Source organism: Canis aureus, chromosome 12, assembly GCF_053574225.1.
Source record: "Canis aureus isolate CA01 chromosome 12, VMU_Caureus_v.1.0, whole genome shotgun sequence".
Taxonomy (NCBI): domain Eukaryota; kingdom Metazoa; phylum Chordata; class Mammalia; order Carnivora; family Canidae; genus Canis; species Canis aureus.
Window position 1 is genome coordinate 27,603,728 of NC_135622.1, and position 17,583 is coordinate 27,621,310.

The 17,583-nt window shown below is 49.2% G+C and overlaps 1 protein-coding gene and 1 long non-coding RNA gene across 5 annotated transcripts in view; one reads left to right on the forward strand and one right to left on the reverse strand.

The window, feature by feature from the left end:
* The window catches only part of LOC144280834 (uncharacterized), a 54,405-nt gene that overhangs the window by 10,101 nt on the left and 26,721 nt on the right, over positions 1–17,583 (forward strand). The window lies entirely within an intron of this gene.
* Positions 613–14,391, reverse strand: IL1RN (interleukin 1 receptor antagonist). 3 transcript variants are annotated; one of them, XM_077843253.1, is made up of 5 exons: positions 14,213–14,391; positions 6,165–6,216; positions 4,341–4,429; positions 3,088–3,200; positions 613–1,923 (listed from the first exon to the last, which is right to left on the reverse strand). In XM_077843253.1, exons 1-5 carry the CDS (start codon positions 14,220–14,222, stop codon positions 1,711–1,713), a joined length of 477 nt encoding a protein of 158 aa, XP_077699379.1. In that variant the 5' UTR covers positions 14,223–14,391; the 3' UTR covers positions 613–1,710. The 3 variants fall into 3 exon arrangements, with proteins under 3 accessions (XP_077699379.1, XP_077699380.1, XP_077699378.1); XM_077843254.1 differs by lacking the exon at positions 14,213–14,391 and adding an exon at positions 6,358–6,463; XM_077843252.1 differs by lacking the exon at positions 14,213–14,391 and having other exon boundaries at positions 6,165–6,349.

Genomic DNA, 17,583 nt, shown 5'->3' on the forward strand with positions numbered 1-17,583 from the left:
AAAACTGTCTAATCACATTCATGCCGAGAAATAGTGTTGCCCAGATCCTACAAGCCTCTGGGCACTCCCCCCCGACCCTCTGTCTCCCAGGAGTCACTTAGAAACTCCACTTTCAGACACGGCGCCCCCGCCCCCCCCCCCCCCCGCTTCTCCATGTTTGCACCACCTGTCTACACAGCTCTCCCTTCAACTGCTCAGTTCTGCGTTTTAGCTTTATGTAAATGGAATCATGCTCTGTGCATGCTTCTGTGATTCTTGACTCCACACCATGTGGATAAGATGCATGTTTTGTGGATTGCAATCCATCCACTTTCTTTGCTGTTGAGCATTGCATTGTGTGAACACACATGATTTCTGTTTCGTTCTTCCGTGATGGGTATTTGGATTGTTTTCTACTGGGGGATATTGTGGATAATGATGCTACACACCTTCCTGGCAGGGAGATTTGTTCTCATGTATCCAGAAAGAGTGAACCCCAAAAAGAAAAAGACTCTCAGAAAAGAGGCAGTCAGGCTAGTCCCTGGGGTGAGAAAAGGCCCATTGGCCTCCTCATTTCCCAAGCTCTCCATGCGCCAAGCCTGGCAAGGCCCTAGACACAGCCAGTGAAGTAGATGAGTTTTTAAGATTTTATTGTAAAACAGAGCTTAAGTCACAGAGAGTAGAAACCTTTCTACTCAACACATACAACACACATTCAGTGAGCACGTGCTAAGGGCCGGAGCTGTGTGCTCAGCCCTGCGGGAGCCCCAAAACACAGAGGTCATGCTCCCTTCTCTTGGGAACTCACAGTCTGGTGTGGGAGACAGACAGAGACACAACCTTTCAAACAAGTCTCAGAGTGTCAGAAGTGCTAAAATGGTCTGAGAGTAATTCCTCCCTCCCAGGAACAGTGGAGCCACATTGATGCCCTGGCCTGCAGCTGGGAGTTTTGATGGGAGAGATGGGGGAGGAGAAGCACTGCAGGTGGCTGTCAAAGGTCTGGAGTGGAGATGGTACCTCGCTGGAGCAGTGGGGCCAGGCTTTAGGAACGTCACAGAAAGAAAAAAAGTAGAGACCAACATAACACACTAACTTGTCATTTTTGCAGGTCAGGACGTTACAAAAATAAGACAGAGAAATCAAAAGGGAGAGCTACTTTCATCCTTGCCCACACTTTTCCAGAATGGACATAGTGTCTAAATAAAGGACTCTTCTTGAAACTGGATGAAATTGGCTTCAAAGGAAAGCCAAGATGAAATCCTTATCTTCCATCTTGGCACAGACTCTAAGGTTTCCCCACAGAACAGCATCGGTTTGCAAAACACAAGGTTTGGGAGGCCAGCAAAGGAGCAGGAGGGATCCAGGACATGGACATGGGGCAAGGGAGGAGAGCAAGGAGTTACGGAGAGGAGAGCAGGGGGCCAGGCTGGTCAAGCAGCCTGGCTTTAATCCAGAAGGCAGAGGCAGCCCTGAAAGGCCTGGAGCAGTGCTGCAGCTAGAGGTGCACTTTAGAAAGACCACTGTGGTGGCAGCATTGAGGTTGGCTAGCTGAGGAGGCTGGAGGCAGGGTCCCGTTACCAGGGCTCTCATACATCCTTCTGAGGGTCCACCCCACCGAGGCTGCTCCTCAGAGCCTCCACCACAGCCAGGAGACCCCAGGCAGAATGGAGAGGCATCTCTGGAGTCATTGATGTGTTGGGAGTGGGGGGGAAGCACGGAATGGACACACTATTATTCCTTCTGGAAGTAGAACTTAGTGACCATCATGGCCTCTTCTGGTCTGTTGGTGAGGCTGACAGGCCGGTCGGCCTCCAGTGCTGTGCAGAGGAACCAGCCAGGGCAGGCAGCAGACTCAAAGCTGGTGGTAGGGCCACTGTCTGAGAGGATGAAGGTAAAGCGCTTGTCTTGATCCTTGTTCTTACTCAGGTCAGTGATGTTAACGGCCTGGAAGCCAAGAAATGAGCAGTGAGAGCTGAGGAGCCCAGAGGTCCCATGCTGCCTCCCTCTCCCCACCATGATTTAGCCTCTGGCTGGCCCACAAGTGCTGGAAAAACAGTGACCACAGACCATTGCAGTAGGCCATGTGTCCCGGGTCTCTAGGTAGCAGCGACACAAAGAGGCTGTCCCATTGTCACACCTTGACTTTGGGAAATCTGGCCACTCTAGCCATGGGCCAATACGTTTGGTGAATGCATGGCATCAGCAGCAGAGGCCAGTGCATGTGGAGGCTGGTGCTCTGTCAGGGCCTGTGCCACCGGTAAGAGGGCATGGCGGAGAAGGTGGGCAGAGAGTACTGTAGTCCACTCAACACGGTACATACAATGTCCTGGTCACTCCTACTCCACACGGAGTAGTCACCCTCCAAAAGAATGCCCCTGTCCACTGGTGGGGGGAAGAGACAGGGCCACTGTTACAGCCACTCACATTGGGTTAAGATCTTATCCAACAAGTCCCTGAGACAAAGCCATCTTTTCCCAGGGCTGGCAGCCCATTAATACTGCAGGGATCAAGGAGTGCAGGGCCCTGGATAGGCTGCCAACTTGTGGGTTTGAGTGGATAAAGATTAAAAGAGGAAAGTTCTGAAGCTTGGCTTCACTGAAAGAGGGCAAGTCTAAGTGGGTTGGAGGCCCTCAGGCAAGAGAGTGGCATGCAGAGAATGAGGCCCGCAAATGAACCATCCTTCCTGTCTCCCTCCCTTATTGAGACTAGATTCAGCTACATGACTAGCTTCAGCCAATGGGCGTCAGCGGTGTGATGTCAGCACAGCAGGGGTTTAACAGGCATTTGCACATTGTCTTTTTGAACTAATCTCTCTGGGAAGCCAGCAGCCATGCTGTAAGGAAGCGCAGGCTGGCAGTGCAGCTCTGAGAGAGCACGTGGAACAAGAGCTAGAGGGTGAGAAACCCCCTTAGGCACACCTCCGCCTACCTCCGTGTCAGCAGAGCTCCCTGCTGAATGCCGCTCTGGGAGGGGTGCAGGCTATGCCAAGTGGAGCACAATTGCCCAGCCTCGCCTGCCTAATCAACCCACAGAGTCCCGAGAAAGAACACAGTACAGTCGCTCCAGCCACCAGGTTTGGTGTGGTCATTATCTGAGACTGGTCCTTACCTCCAGCTGGAGCCTGGTCTCATCTCCAGACTTGACACAGGCCAGGCACAGCTTCCCCCCATGGATCCCCAAGAACACGGCATGAGGCTCGACGGGCACCACATCTAACTTCTCTGGAGGAAGAGCAGAGGGCAGGGTCAGGTTGTAGAAAGAAGAGGAGGCAGCCTAGACTCTCCCAGGAGATTTTTCTGTCTCCCTCCCGCCACCCTCCACCAACTAAAAACCTAAGGTCAAAAGGATGCTGAGGCCACATCATCCTGGTCTGCATTCAAACAGAAGATCAAACCAAGCACTCTATCGAGTTACTCCTCAAGTTCCCTGTCACCCAGATTCTGCTCCTCATGGGTTCTATCCTCCTTTCTCCTCAGGACACATGTGCTCCTGGTCACCAGGGGTGCTGCCCATGGGCAGGGATATAGCACACAGTGGGCCCCAGGGCTACACACAGGGTCTACAGGGACCTGGGTGACTTTGAAGCTGCCTCTTACCCTTGGTAGTCTCTGAGCCCTCACATAGCTATGAAAATCTCAGCCTTTCTGCGCTTTGGCATGTCCATTAGGAGAATTAACAGAAGGACAGGGAAGGCAGGTCTCACGCTCTCTCTGAGGGAGGCAGAGGGCCAAGAACAAGGGGATGGGGCAGGGTGGGAAGGTGGAGATCACGTCATCCTATAGTACCACGTCAGCAACAGGGCCATGAAAACATCCCAGAAGGCTAGCGCTGAAAGACTCTCCCCCATCTGCCATCACACTGGCCTCATTTTAGCAAAGAAAAAACTAACGGATGGAGTAGGAGAAGCCTGCCCATGTTCATGCAGCTTGTTTTGAGCAAGGACCAGAAGGTGGCTGAATATGGTGTCTGTGAATAAGGGGCATAACCCAGGCCTAGATATGGTGTATTCATTCTGGGTGGTAGTTAGGGTTTGATCAACATAGGAACATGGAAGGCTTAATAGTCACAGGAGGGAAAAGGAGCAACTTGCCTTCTGTGCCCTACCCCTGCCAGCTGTGGCTCTGGAACACCGTGCCAGTAGCTGGGGGCTCCTGACCTTTGATCTGACCCTGCTGCCCTCTGGAGGCTGCCCTCAAGTGTGCGCTCTACTGGCCAGGCCTCCCCCAGCTTCTCACTCGGCCACAAACACCCAAGTGGGGATTAAGACTTTGAACCTAAGGTTTTCTGGGGGGCAAGCTGGAGACTCCATGGCAAAGTGACCCAGGACCCACACAACGTCCACTTGCCTGGCAACCACTCACCTTCTAATTTAGTATTTGATCCTTGCAAGTATCCAGCGACTAGTTGGTTATTCCTCAGGTAGAAGGTCTTCTGGTTAACATCCCAGATTCTGAAATGTGAAAGGACCCAGGTACAGTGAGCCACTTCTGTGGGCCCAGCCCTGTGCTCCACCTCTTCCTGTGTCTCCCAGAGCTCACTGAATCTGCATTCAACTTTTGGCCAGGCGTGGGCCCAGGGGTGTGGTATTTTTTGGGGGGTGGTGGTGGTATTTTAGCACATCCCTGGCATGGAGGAAAGACTGAGGTCAACACTAAGAGGCAGGCCCAGCTGGAACACAAGGCACCCACATTCTACCCCTCTCTTCATCTTTTCTCTTCACCCTCAGATTCCCAGAGCAGACACATTCTACTCCAGCAAAACATGCTCTAGAGTAGCATCATCCAATACAACTTTCCAGGGGCAGAAATGTTCTATATCTGCACTGTCCAATATGGTAGCTGCCAGCCACATATGGCTATCTATCGAGTGCTTGAAGTGTGGTGTGACTAAGGATCCAAATTTTTAACTTAACTTAATTTTTATTAATTTAAGTATAAATTTAAAGAGTTATCTGTGACTAGAGGCCATCATGGCAGTTTCAAGGGACAAAGCACGCTGCAGCTAACTCACTTGGAACCTTAGACGATGAGGGTCTCTTCCCAGTGCCAGTCTTCCATCACTCAGTGGCTGCTCTGGATCTGACAGGGGCAGCCCTCCCTGGGAACGAGCCAGCTCACCCTGGGGCTCCCAGTCTTTTCTCCTTGGTGAAGGGCTTAGAGCAAGGCTTGCAGAACCCCAGCCAGAATGTGGGCCCTCCATTCCCTGCTGCCCACCCATGTGACCTTGGACCTGTGCCTCATCTCCTCACAAATGAAATGTGGCTGACAATACCCATGTCATCAGGTGACTTTGGGAAGCTCATGAGCTCAGTGAGGGGTGGTTGGACCAACTGCAAAGGTCTTTGCACACATGAGCATTTGACCTTTCCAGATTATTCTGAGTTCCTGGATGAGACTCCTACTGGAGACCTTTAGGTGCATCTCCTGGAGCTCCCAGCCAGGAGGAGGCAGCAGAGGCAAACCTCGTGAAGCCTGGAAAGGGGAGGTACCTGGTGTCTGGAAAGGGGAGGGATGCACCCACCCACATACACACACACAGAGAATCCTGAACTGCAGCCTCAAGCTAGGAAAACTCAGTTTGAGGGTGATGTGACTCAGTCCTGGGATATCACAGGACCCAGGGCCCATGAGGACAGCGTCACAGCCTGCCAATTTTCCAACAGTGCTGGTGACATCTCACAAAACTCCTGGCCCAACTTTTAAAAGATCACATAGTTTTCTGGCACTGTGTGATCTTCACGACAACCCAGTAAGGCAGGCAGGAAGGAGGTGATCCTTAACCCCACATTGCAGATGGGGAGACTGAGGCCCCCAAGAGTCCTCCACCATGTCAATACAGATCTGCAGCACTAGTCAGCAGTTGCCACCCACCGTGGCCCTCCTGCTTCCTTGCCCGGCAAAAAGCCCCAGCGTGGCTCCTCCGCATCTGTCTGTCTGTCACTCACTGAATTGCCAGAGTCTATGGGAGAAGAAGCCAGGCTTCTGGCCAAGTTCTGCCCATCTTGAGCTCTTCTGAAGCACAAGCCCTGATGACCACGCATGTGGCTCCCCTTTCACGAATCACGGACATGCTTTTCCAGCCCAAACTCAGCCCAGTCTCAGGCACCGCAGAAGCCAGAGGCCCCCGATGGCTGTGGTGGCTCCATTTCCCGGTCTGTCCCACCCCCCTCAGGGGGGCCGCCTTACCTGAAGGCTTGCATCCTGCAAGGTCTCTTCCCCAAGGGACGGCAGGCTGTCTCTGAATGGGACAGGAAAAGGAGGAAAGAGATTAGGTAGCTGAGAGGACACCTGCAGGTTTCCATTCGGTGGCCACAGCGAGGCAACGGGACACTGCCATTTCGGCCCGGAGTCACTGCTTATAAAGAAAATAGTCACTCACCCAAGTCAGGCTGTTGCCGCCCTGTCCTGCTCTGAGAAACGGAAATGCCCCCACATTTCCAAAATGAGAAACCCTTGTTGTTGTCACTTTCAACCGTGCTGAGTGTCGCAATGGGGTGTTGTAATTGATTCCCTCCCTCTTTTTCCCCTGTGCAATTTCCCCAAAATTAAGATTTCTATTTCCCCTTCACTGAGTTCCTGGGAAGAAAAGCACAATGAAAACTGAACGCCTTTATCTGCCTGACAGGTATCCTGAGGCTGTTTGTTGACTTTTTAAAAAAATAGATTTAAGTAGAAAAGTCCTCCTTCCTAATCAGCCCAGCGGTAGGGCTCCTCAGCACACAGGACGGTCTCATGTCACTTCGTGTTCTCTGAAGGGGGGACAGCCTTGCTGGACTCTGGACCAGCAAACATTCTGTGAAGGACAGGATAGTAAATATTTTAGGGCTTGTCTCTGTCATGATTTCTCAACTCAGCTAGCGTCTATCGTAGCTTAAACAGTAGTAGGTGATCTGTAAATGACACGCTGATCATGTTCCAATACGACTTTATTTACAAAAACAAGTGGTGGCTGGATCAGGTTTTGAAGGTTGCTGACTCCTACTATAGAGGAAATTTCCTAAGAGGTGCTTTGAAGCCAGCGCTTTTCCTACTAGCCAAGTCTTTAAAGTTATGGTCTTGAGAAAATGGGATCTACCCAGCTCAGCAGTTGTGTAGAAACGGGTCCAAATTTCACCCCTTTCATGTGCCACTTGCTACCCGTGTGACCTGGAACAGGTCACTTACCTCCTCTGCCTCGGTTGCCCAGTGGGAGATTGTTCATGTCTTTCTCATGGGTGAAAAGAGGGAGGAAGGAGGGAAGGAAGAAAGGGAGGGAGGGAGAAATTCTAGCCTGCAGTGAGCACTAATAAGCATCACCTTCTTTCCTTCCTACATTCTAGAAGTTAGGGAAAATGTATGCATACTCCTATTTATGGATAGGGAAAACACGGACAGGGCTTCACATGACCAGAGCACATAATGCTAATGCGAAGCGCAGATGGCAGCATTGGAGAACTGGCTGGGAGCTCAGCCTTCGTCCTATCCCACCCTATCATTGTTCTGAAGAACACTAAGAAAGACCCAGAGAGGGAAAGGGACCTGTCCAAGGCCACACAGCTCATGAATGGCAAAGGCATGTCCAGGAATCCAGGTCTTCAGACTCCCAGACGGTGGTCATCCTGTGACAGCAACTGATCTTGATGAGTCTGACTTTATTTTCAACCAAAAAAATCAGTGTCCATGTCCAAATGAGAGTAAAATCCTGTAAGGAGGAAGGCTATACTATGTACTTGAAAGTTGATCACAAAAGTTCTCTTCACAAGAAAAAAGATATTTTTATAACTATGTATATAAAACAGGTGATGGGTGAATTGCTATGTTGTACAACTGAGAGTAAAATAATATTATATGTCAATTATACCTCAATTAAACATTTTTAAAAAATGAAGGTTACAAATGAATATCTCAAATCTTTAAAGAGCTCCTCTTTCAGAGCAAATGGAACATTTCTGCAAAAGTTGTATCACCTCCCTGTGTGATTACTTTGAGGGGCAAAGTGACATGTACGTGTCCCCTCTGTTCTCACAAGGTGAGTGACCTTGACAGACATTCACCTTTGAAACACATGCAAGAAATAATATCTACCTTTGAGGGCCGGGGGGTAGGGGTGAGTTCTGTTTGTTTGGGGCAAGGCTGGCTGAAGGACATGACGTTTAAGAACCTGCTTGATTATTTGCCACTTGCAGCATTTGCTGAGTTGGGGGTTACAGTTTCTGAAACAGCTACGAATCATCAGAGGCCTAAACTGGTCACCACCCCTGCTGAGATGGAAGGCAGCTAGCCCCCACTGTGATCAGTTCTCTCCTACTTGTATTTTAATGCCTTTGCTGAAGCCCTCCTCAATGTTACCTCAGCATCCCTTGAAAAGTGTGCTTGAAGACTGAAGAGGAGGAAAGACTTGCCCAGGGGAGACCGGGGGACTCTGTCCTGACTGCCTGCTGTCAGACAGGTCCCACCCATGCTGTGGCTCCTGGGTAAATGCTCCTCTGTCCCCATCCCAAATTCAGAGAGAAAGATATCTCCTGGAGAGCAGAACCCTGGGTTCTCCACCTTTGCCAGGTCTGCGCCTGAGAAGTGGCCTGGTAGGCCTTTTCCGGGTGGAGAGGAGGGAGTCCCTAGGATCGGACCAAGAAGTCAAGCTGACCTGGGGCTGCACTCTCCCATGTCACTTGGGAGCTGGGTCACCCAGGCTCTGTTCTCAAGGCCTCAGTTTCATTATCCAGTAGATGAATAATGAAACTGAGGCCTTGTCACCGGTACTGTGAGGACTGAGATGTTGCACAGGGTGTATTTCACCCTGACCCTCCATGTAGGAAATACTCACCCAATAGAAAGCTATTATGTCTCCTTCTTCACCCCACATAGAGTGGGAGAGGTGGGAGAGGTCAGTCACAATGCCCCTAACCCCTCAACCCTTCAACCCTGCCCTGTACACCAGGCTGGACTCCAGAGGGGGAGGCCCTCATCTGTCGGGGCTGGAGGGGGAAATGAGTAGGGGAGGAGAGGCTCCTTCCCTCCCCTCACGCTTCTGGCTGCAATTCCACTCTTGGTTCCGTCTTATCAAAAATAGTTGGTGTCCCTATGATTTCTGCCTACAGGAAATCTCTGACTAACCTTATTCTCAGTTCCGGGTGCTCAGCTCTGCACTCCAGTTCCTGAATTCAGGTTAATGACCACACCATTGCAGTGGACCCTGCCTCCCTGGTCAGCACCTTACACTCTCCCTGCAAGCTCCAGACATCACAACTGTATCTAGTGTCTTCTATACGCCGAGCCCTGCCCTATCGTACACTAGTGACAGCAGAAATGACTAAGGCCCCCTCAAAGGGAAATAGGACAGCCATGTCTTTGGAGTGATACTGGACAAGCTCTACAAGTCCAAGCAGTGGGCCCCTGTGGGCGCCTCTAGAGCACCATCCGCAGAAGAAGTGTTCAATAAATGCTATTTCTCAATTTCAGCTAATTGCATCTTTCGATTCTAAGATTTCCATCTGCTTCCTTTTTTTGGTATAGTTTCTGCCAAAAGTCTCAGTCTTGTCTTTCAGATCTCTGAACACAGTACTCATGGTTCTTGTAAAGGTTGCACCTGAGAGCTTCATTATTTGAATCTCTGCTGGGTCGCCTTCTGCCATCTGATTTTGTCTGCTCCACAGGTTGTCTTGCATGTGCCTGACTACTTTTTATCGACTGCTGGGCACCGTAGTGTATCAAACATTGTAGAGATCATTTGAGGCTCTGGACAATATTGTAGTTGCGTAGAGAGAATTCCCTTTTGCTTCTGCTGGGCAGTGAGGCTGGGTGCTACAGCTCCAGGTGACCATCCACCCCCAGCAGGCTTGAGATGATCACAATGGCACATAGGTAACTATGCAGGCTACTCCATTTCCATTCAGTCCTAATCCTTTAGGGTTCTAGCCCAGACTTGGGGTGTTTATCAAGGCCCCTTCTCCTCAGTGGGAGATAAAGTACAAATTTTATACTCACTCACCCCCTGCCCAGCCTCATAAGATTGTCCAAAACTCAACTGGGGCTTTTGACACCAGCAAATGCTTCCCGGGGCAAAAGGCTCCAATGCTGACTTCCACCTATCCGGACCTTTGCAGTATGTCAGAGTCTTGGTCATTCCTCACAGCAAGAAGTTTGGTGGAACCTGATGTGTATTTTTTATTTTTTAAGTCGTATTATTCAGGGTGGCAGAGTTGGAATGGCATTTGGGGGTAGGGGCAAAAGCGATCGAAAAGTTGGGCAGGAGTGGGAGGAAGAAGAGGCTTTAATGCCACACCGAGGGCCAGGGAATTTATCTTAAAGAAAATGGAATCAGAAGGTAACACTGTCAGGTTTGTTTTATTAAAGATCATCCTGGAGCCAGCGGACAGATAACATTAGACTTGGTGTGTGGTTTGGGGTCATTGAGCCTGAAGGCATGGCAGTGGTGTGCCAGTAAATGTTGACAGCTGGATCTCCAAAAGAGTTCTCATTAGTAGCATTTGCCAATTTTTCTGGTGTAAATACCCCCACCGTGGATGACCTCAAGCCACCAGCCTAACAACACTGAATGCAGAGCTGGGAAGAGATGCTCACAGCAGATCTTGCTGTCTCCAACACCCTACAGAGGTGGGGAGATTGGGCGGCTCTTCATCTTTCTCAAGAGAAACATGAATTCCTATTTCCCAACTCCAGTCTCTCCCATCTCAGCCCAATGTTTCACCCCACAGGTCCTGTCCCCCTTACAGAAAGTAATCCCTCCTGACAAATCCAGTTTATCAGGACACTTCAGTGAATCTTGGTGCAGACGTTTTCAGCTGTGCCTAAGTGGCCTGCATTCATGTCATGCAAACACCATTTTTAAAAATTTAAGCAGCTGGCTTTGGGTGGACAGGTGTACATCTTAAGTTGTGGTGGCTCAATCTCCTATTTAGGTCCGTCAGGCAACTCTTACATATGTGAGTGTCACGGCACACAGCACACAATACGGGCAGTGCTGTTGTCCAAACTTTGGAAATTTTTACTAAGATAATAGTACAAAGTCTTTGGTTACTCTTTCCAAGAGATGGGTAAATATATCAGTACAAACAGGAGGAGGAAGGGCAAATATGATCTCACAACTTCTCTTTGTCAGCTTCCACCTACCCAGCCCTGCCAGGTAACCAAGTCAATTTTAACCAAATGCAGCAGCATTTGAGAAACTCCCTAGGGCAGCAGGCCAGGCTTGGAAATAGATATCTTGGCATCTTGTCCCACCAAGCTGCAGCCATCAGGGTCAGTGCCCTCCTGGCCCGGGAATGGTGGTCAGGAGATTGTATATGAAGTCAACTGTTGTCAATCACTGCTTCATAAGAAGCATACTGTCCTCCTAGGCCTAAATGGCAAACTCACTGTGAATTTTTTATAAGCTTCTAAGTCTTCTAAGATGGTTTTGCTCCAGCAACTTCTAGATTTGATATGGATCTGAGTTGAAAGCCATTATTTACCTGGTTATTTCGTGCTTCTAGAGGTACATGTTTGCTCTTGCCTTCGTGGCATAGATGACTAGGTTTATAAGGCAGCTAGCTTCTCCATGGGCAAACAGAGAGGGAGAGGGGCAGGAATTAGGTCGGGGTGGGCACAGCTGTGTTTCTGATCGGCTATGCTTCAGACTGTGTGTTCTGTTCTTTCATATGGATCTCAGTCCTTATAACAGCTATTCAAAGTGGGTATATTTGCACCCACTTTCGAGATGGGCTTATACTTACACTCAACTTGCAGAATCAGAAATCAAGGCTCCGTGGGCAGTCTGGGTGGCTCAGTGGTTTAGTGCCGCTTTCAGCCCAGGGCCTGATCCTGGACTGCTGGGACCGAGTCCCACGTCAGGCTCCCATCATGGAGCCTGCTTCTCCCTCTGCCTGTGTCTCTGCCTCTCTCTCTCTCTATGTGTGTGTCTCTTATGAATAAATAAATAAAATATTTAAAAAAACAAAGAAATCAAGGCTCGGAAAGATGAAATCACTTGCTCCAGATCGTGGCTGAGGCAGGATTTACACCCAGTTGTTGTATTCCTTCCCACGCTGAAGTCCTGCCAGAAAGGCAGCTGACCTCTTTCCTCTGCTTGGTTGCACAGTGAATGGAAGCAAGACTTATATTTGTATTACAGTGTTCCCTTTGCTTTGAACTCATGTCTTACAGAGTAACGATTTATTCCACAATTGCTTGGAAATTTTAGGAGTTTGTTCGTTTTTTGGTAGTAAGAAAAGGATGATTCTAAAAACTTACAGAGGTTAAAAAGAAAGCTCTTTACCTGGTTTTGGACTAGCATGGCCATTTACCCCGGTTTTTCCAGGACTTTCCAAGGGTTAGTACTGAAAGTCCTGCATCCTTAGTCTCTGGAAAACTGAGATGATTGGTCACCTTATAACACGAATCCTTAATCAGTGCTCATACCATCTGCTGGCTAGTATTGCAAATTGCAGGCATGATTAGCTGCTAATCATTGAGTCTTGCACTGCAGAAATGTGGCCCATTTTATTAGACAGGAAGATAAAGCACATAAGAACCAAGAGCCTGACCCTTCCACTCAGGAAGAAACTATGGTAGATGCAGTATTGATCAATCACTCCCCTTCTGATCAAGTTAATTTTTAGTTTAGCCATTCACATTTTATTTCCTCCAATTATGTAAGTCAAGATATGTCAACCTCTAGTAGTTTAACATTGGTTTCAAACTTAGGCTATAAAAAGAGTTTCTCTTTCATTATCACCATCTGCACCTTCACGTCCTCTTCCTCCTGCCTTGCCTTCTTCACATGCATTAGCGGTGAGGTCAGTGGTGTTAGAGAGTAGGTAGAGGTCCAGTGAGGTAAGCACCATGCCCAGGTACATGCCCACCTCCATCCTTGCTCCTCTGTCCTGGAGCTCCCAGCTCTTGAGGCAAACTCTGAATCTCTCCCTGGTCTCTCTTCTCAAGCCCTGCTCCTGGCTTCCCAGAAAACATGACTTCACTGGGCTTGCACTGCACTCATCTCCTGAATTCAAACTTACTCAGGACCTACTATGTGCCAGTTTAAGATATTTTGGAATGGACTGTTTTTAAGTATAATAGTTTCCTCACATTCTATCATCATCTGGTTCCAGAAGTGGCATCATCTTTACACATTTGAAAGATACATAAGACCATGAGCTGACATTTTAACTCATTCCACTGGAGACTGCCTCACCTACTGGGGTAAAGGGAAGGGTTTGCTGCCCTTGGAAGAACTGCTTGGGCACTTCTCCATCCATGACCTCACTCAGTCTCTGTGCCTCTAGAGCACAATATGGTGGTTTGGAATAGACTGTCTGCAGTAGAGCCTGGCTCCTCCCCTTATAGTAGCTGTCTGGCCTTGGGCAAATCACTGAATCTATCTGTGTCCAAGTTCCCACTTCTGAAACTGTGAACAATAATAGTGCTTCCTCATTGGGTTGTTGTGAGGATTAGAAGAGACAGGCCATGTAAAGAGCTCAGCAGAGTGCATGGCTCATAAGCTTATGGAAGAATTGGCTATCACTGCGCCCGTGAGACCCTGAGTGTTGGCCAGTCTCCTCTTGACACTGAGAAGAGTGAGACCCAGAAAGGAGGAATCAGAGGTCAAGCATATAATTGGAAACCAAGTCTTCAGATCTTTTCTCTGCCCCACACAGATCTTAACCAGAGATTGCAAACCAGTTGCCTACAGGTTGAATATTTTCTTTGTTCACTTTATTGTTTCATTTAATCAAAATACTAGATAGGGAAATCAGAATATCTGACTGCTCCTGAAAAAGGAGAAGTTCTAGCCATCTGGGCCTGCATTCTCATGAGAAAACCATCTGCTGGAGTGAATCAGTTCACAGTTCCTACCTTTCATACTACACTTCAGATCTTGTGACCTAGTGCCCAACTGTGTCAGTATTTCTCATTGAACTCACACTGTTCTTTCTCTCATCTGACAGAAATATTTTCCCAATTTCCATGTCTCTATCAATAGTGGAAAATGACCAATAGACTTGAAGAGCTCCATGACTTGTCTCATCATGGTCATACTTCCTCCATTGCCTGCTGTCCTGGTAGTCACTGGGCTGGCAGCCCCTGCCCTGCCACTGCCTCCACCTTGGCCAGGCCTCCCAGACAGGCCTGGAGCTACATACCTTTTACATTTCCCTGGAAGCTTGCTCTTCAGAGTCTGAAAGCATTTGGTAAACACTAACCGTAGATATTTTCCTACCCGTGCTACAGATGGACAAGTAGGAGTGAAAGGAGCTTACGTGCAGCCATGGGAAGGGCCCAGTAGAATCCAAGGTCTTTTTCTTTTTCTTTTTTTTAAATCCACGGTCTTCTAAGGTCTTCTGGCCTCTGGCTCCAGACTGAGCTGCTGCACAGAAAGAAGCACCGTGTGGTACCTGTGCTGCCAGTAACTCCCAGGATAGAGCTGCTCCTTCTTTCCTGATTACCTGAGGAGAGGAAGGGGAAGGGCCAGGGCCTGCCTTCCACACACCCATGCAGGGCTCGCCAGACCCAGCTTCCAAAAGGGTGACTCAGGCTAATAGAAGCCAGACTGGTTCTTACCTCTGTAAAGCCAGAAGTCTCCCATGAGGAACTAAGCTGGCTTAGTAAGGCTGGATCTCAGCTTTGTGTCCAACCTCACTGCTGCCAGTTCATGCACACATGCCCTTATCATCTAGACAACATGGGCTCACTTGGTCATGTGTGCCAGGCACTCTTCCAAACATTAGGGGAAAGCCAGATAAGGTCTCTGATTGTCTAATGGAGGAAGGCAGACAAGAAGCTAATAGACAAAGAAACTAACTTTGCATAACAGCATGTGCTCTAGGGAAAGTAAAAAGTATGCTCTGTTTTTGAAGGACCCAGGGGTGGGAGCATGTTTTCTGTAAAGTGGCAGGGAAGGCTGATCTGAGAAAGTCACTTGTGGGCTGAGGTCTGCTTGATGTCAAAGGAGTGGAAGAGTGTCCTGGGGGAGGGAACAACAAGCACAAAGGTCCTTGGGTGGGGATCTTCTTGGTTTATTTGGGGACCATGTGGAGGCTTATTTGATTGGGACACAGCTTATGGAGCAGCAGGGTGTCCATCCTTTCTTCCCGTTACCCTCAGGCTCCCCACCCCAGCTGTTGGCATAACACTGTCCACAAGGCTGGATACTCTCTCCTCACCTTCTCTATAAGACCCTATGTTCTAAACTTTCTCCTCTTTGCCATTCCAAGCTTGTTCTCTAGCTTCGTGCCCCTGGATCCTGCCAGCACGAAGCAGACAACTCAGGAATCCTTAAGACCATCTGAGTTGATGCATGGAGAGCAGTGGCAAGGGCCCCCTTGGCAAGCTAGAAGTTCTAGGTCTTGTCCCCAGGCCTGCAACTAATCAGCTCTATGACTCTGGAAGTGTCCCTAGATTAGGGGAAGGCTGGAGGAAGAAGGGGCATGCAGACTATAAAATCCTTTACAAGTTGTGTGCATTGAAACAGGGCCTTGCTCTAGGCAGTGCCTTAGGGCCCAGAGCAAGGGGAGAGTGAAGAGGCAGACCAGCCTACTGGCTACCTTCAAGCCTGTCTCTTCTGTTGGAGAAGGAAAGACCATGCTTACTTGCAGAAGGGCTTATCATTCATAAACCCCACAAGACAGGCCTATTGGAGTGCTTCACTTTCCCTTAACCCTGTCTCTGGGGGCTGGGCTCATTCCCAGGGTCCCTTCACTCAGCCCACAGGGCCTGAAGTCGGCTGGGAGGTGCAGAGAGCCAGAGCTGGCCAGGGTGCCCTTTCCTGGGTACTCCTGACCACAGGGACTTCCCACAGGGCCTTCACTTCCTGTTCTCTTCACCCTTGGCTCATCAACTAGAATATCAAGGACTCTGAGTTTGGGCTGGGAATTTCTGAAGCAGCTTTTGCAGAGAAATGCCCATTCGCTAATGAATCAGAAACAAATTTTGTAAACCTGGAAAGTTGGGTATCAGGGCAGCTGGGGAATCTGCTTGTGCACACCATCTTGTCATCGTGGCATGCATGCATTATTACGTTGGGAGGACTACTCGGTGAGGCAGGTTCTGGCATCCAGGGTTTCAGGTCCTGGCCTCACAAACCACATCTGTATGATTTTGGAAACATCTATAAAAGGAGGGTAAGACTGTTACCCACCTTGTAGGATAGTTGTGAGGACTGAGCTGATAAGCATAAGATGCTAAGAACACAAGAAGCATAATCTAAGTAGTAGCTATAATTTCTGCAGAGCACAGGTCTGCTTTCTGCCTGGGGTGCTAAGGGCCCAGCCAGTCTTCTGAGAAGCAAGTAAACCAGGCTCCCAGTCAAGGCCAGGGATGGTGTGTTGATCAGTGCACAAAACTGGCATTCCCTGCCAGGCCTGACATGGGGCACATTCATGACAGAGCGGCCATTTGTGGCCACCGCCAACCCCTTGGGCCTGGCCCACTCCAGAACTCTCCTCTCCAGGCTTGCCACCTCTCCTCCCAGCATAGTCAGAGCACCTGATATGCCCAGAGCCAAAAAACATCCCAGAGATGGGGAAGATTGCATTTGTGAGAAGCACTGGCATCTGGGAACTTGGGAATTCTGGGTGGCTGGGCATCCTCAATGGTGGAGGGGGCTGCTTCTGAAGAATACAGAGGCACTCCACCTCGAGCACAATGACTGACCATTCAGTCAAGCATTGACCTGCCTGGGGCCAGCCTGCTGCACAAAGAAGAAGGGGGTGGGGGACAGATAGAAGATGGGGGGAGGTGGGAGGTAACAAGAAGAGCAGGCCTCAGGAATGGAAGCATGAGATACTGAGGTTCGGTGTTATTTAGAGCCCATGTTTCAGACTGAGACAGCTGCAGGTGAGGTCTCCTGGTAGAACAGATGCCAAAGCTCCAAGGGGAAGTCATCCACTGGGCTCCTGGCAGGGTCCCTGTGCACTGTGGGAAGCCTACGAGCATCAGAGAATCCCCTCACCACAATCCTGGGCAAGAGGCATGGAGGGGGCATCCTGCTTCCTGCTAGTTTAGGTCCATGAGGCCAGAGCCATGGATCTGAGTTGTGAAAAGAGACAGCAATGAGCTGTTCCCCAGGGTCTTAGATAAATGTTAGTCCTTGCAGGGTTTCTAAGAGTCTACACAACCAGACTTCAGGCTCGACTTGCAAAACAATCTCCTTTTTCCTCTGAATTCTAGCTACACAAGTCTCTTGATTTCTCAATAGCACCTCTTCCTCCTGCCTCAGGATTTTGACATAGGCTCGTCCTCTGTGTGGAACTAGCAGACTATCCTCACCCTTGAGACCTCAGGTCAGACACTTCATTTGTGTGATCCTCTGTGTGCCCTGGCATGTCACAGCAAAGATTGCTCTGTTTATCATTTCATCCCTGACTCACGGCACAGAACCTGCCACACAGACAAATGAGTAAAGGAATACATGGGAAGCCACCGCTCATGTATACAGTACCTCTCTCTCTCTCTCTCTCTCTCTCTCTCTCTCACACACACACACACACACACACACACACTTACTCATACATCTGTATAAAAGAGTAAGACTCCCAACATGACATTCAAAAGTAGTCACACATTGAAATATACAAGTTCACATCAATTACGGTTAAGATATGCAGATTCTCCTTAACCCCAAGATCTACTC

Coding starts and splice junctions, on each gene's coding strand:
- IL1RN (XM_077843252.1), bottom strand. CDS start 6,280: ATGGAAACCTGCAGGTGTCCTCTCAGCTACCTAATCTCTTTCCTCCTT. Junction 4,430..6,164: donor TGCAGGATGCAAGCCTTCAG/GTAAGGCGGCCC, acceptor TTCACATTTCAG/AATCTGGGATGTTAACCAGA. Junction 3,201..4,340: donor ATCAAATACTAAATTAGAAG/GTGAGTGGTTGC, acceptor CTCTTCCTCCAG/AGAAGTTAGATGTGGTGCCC.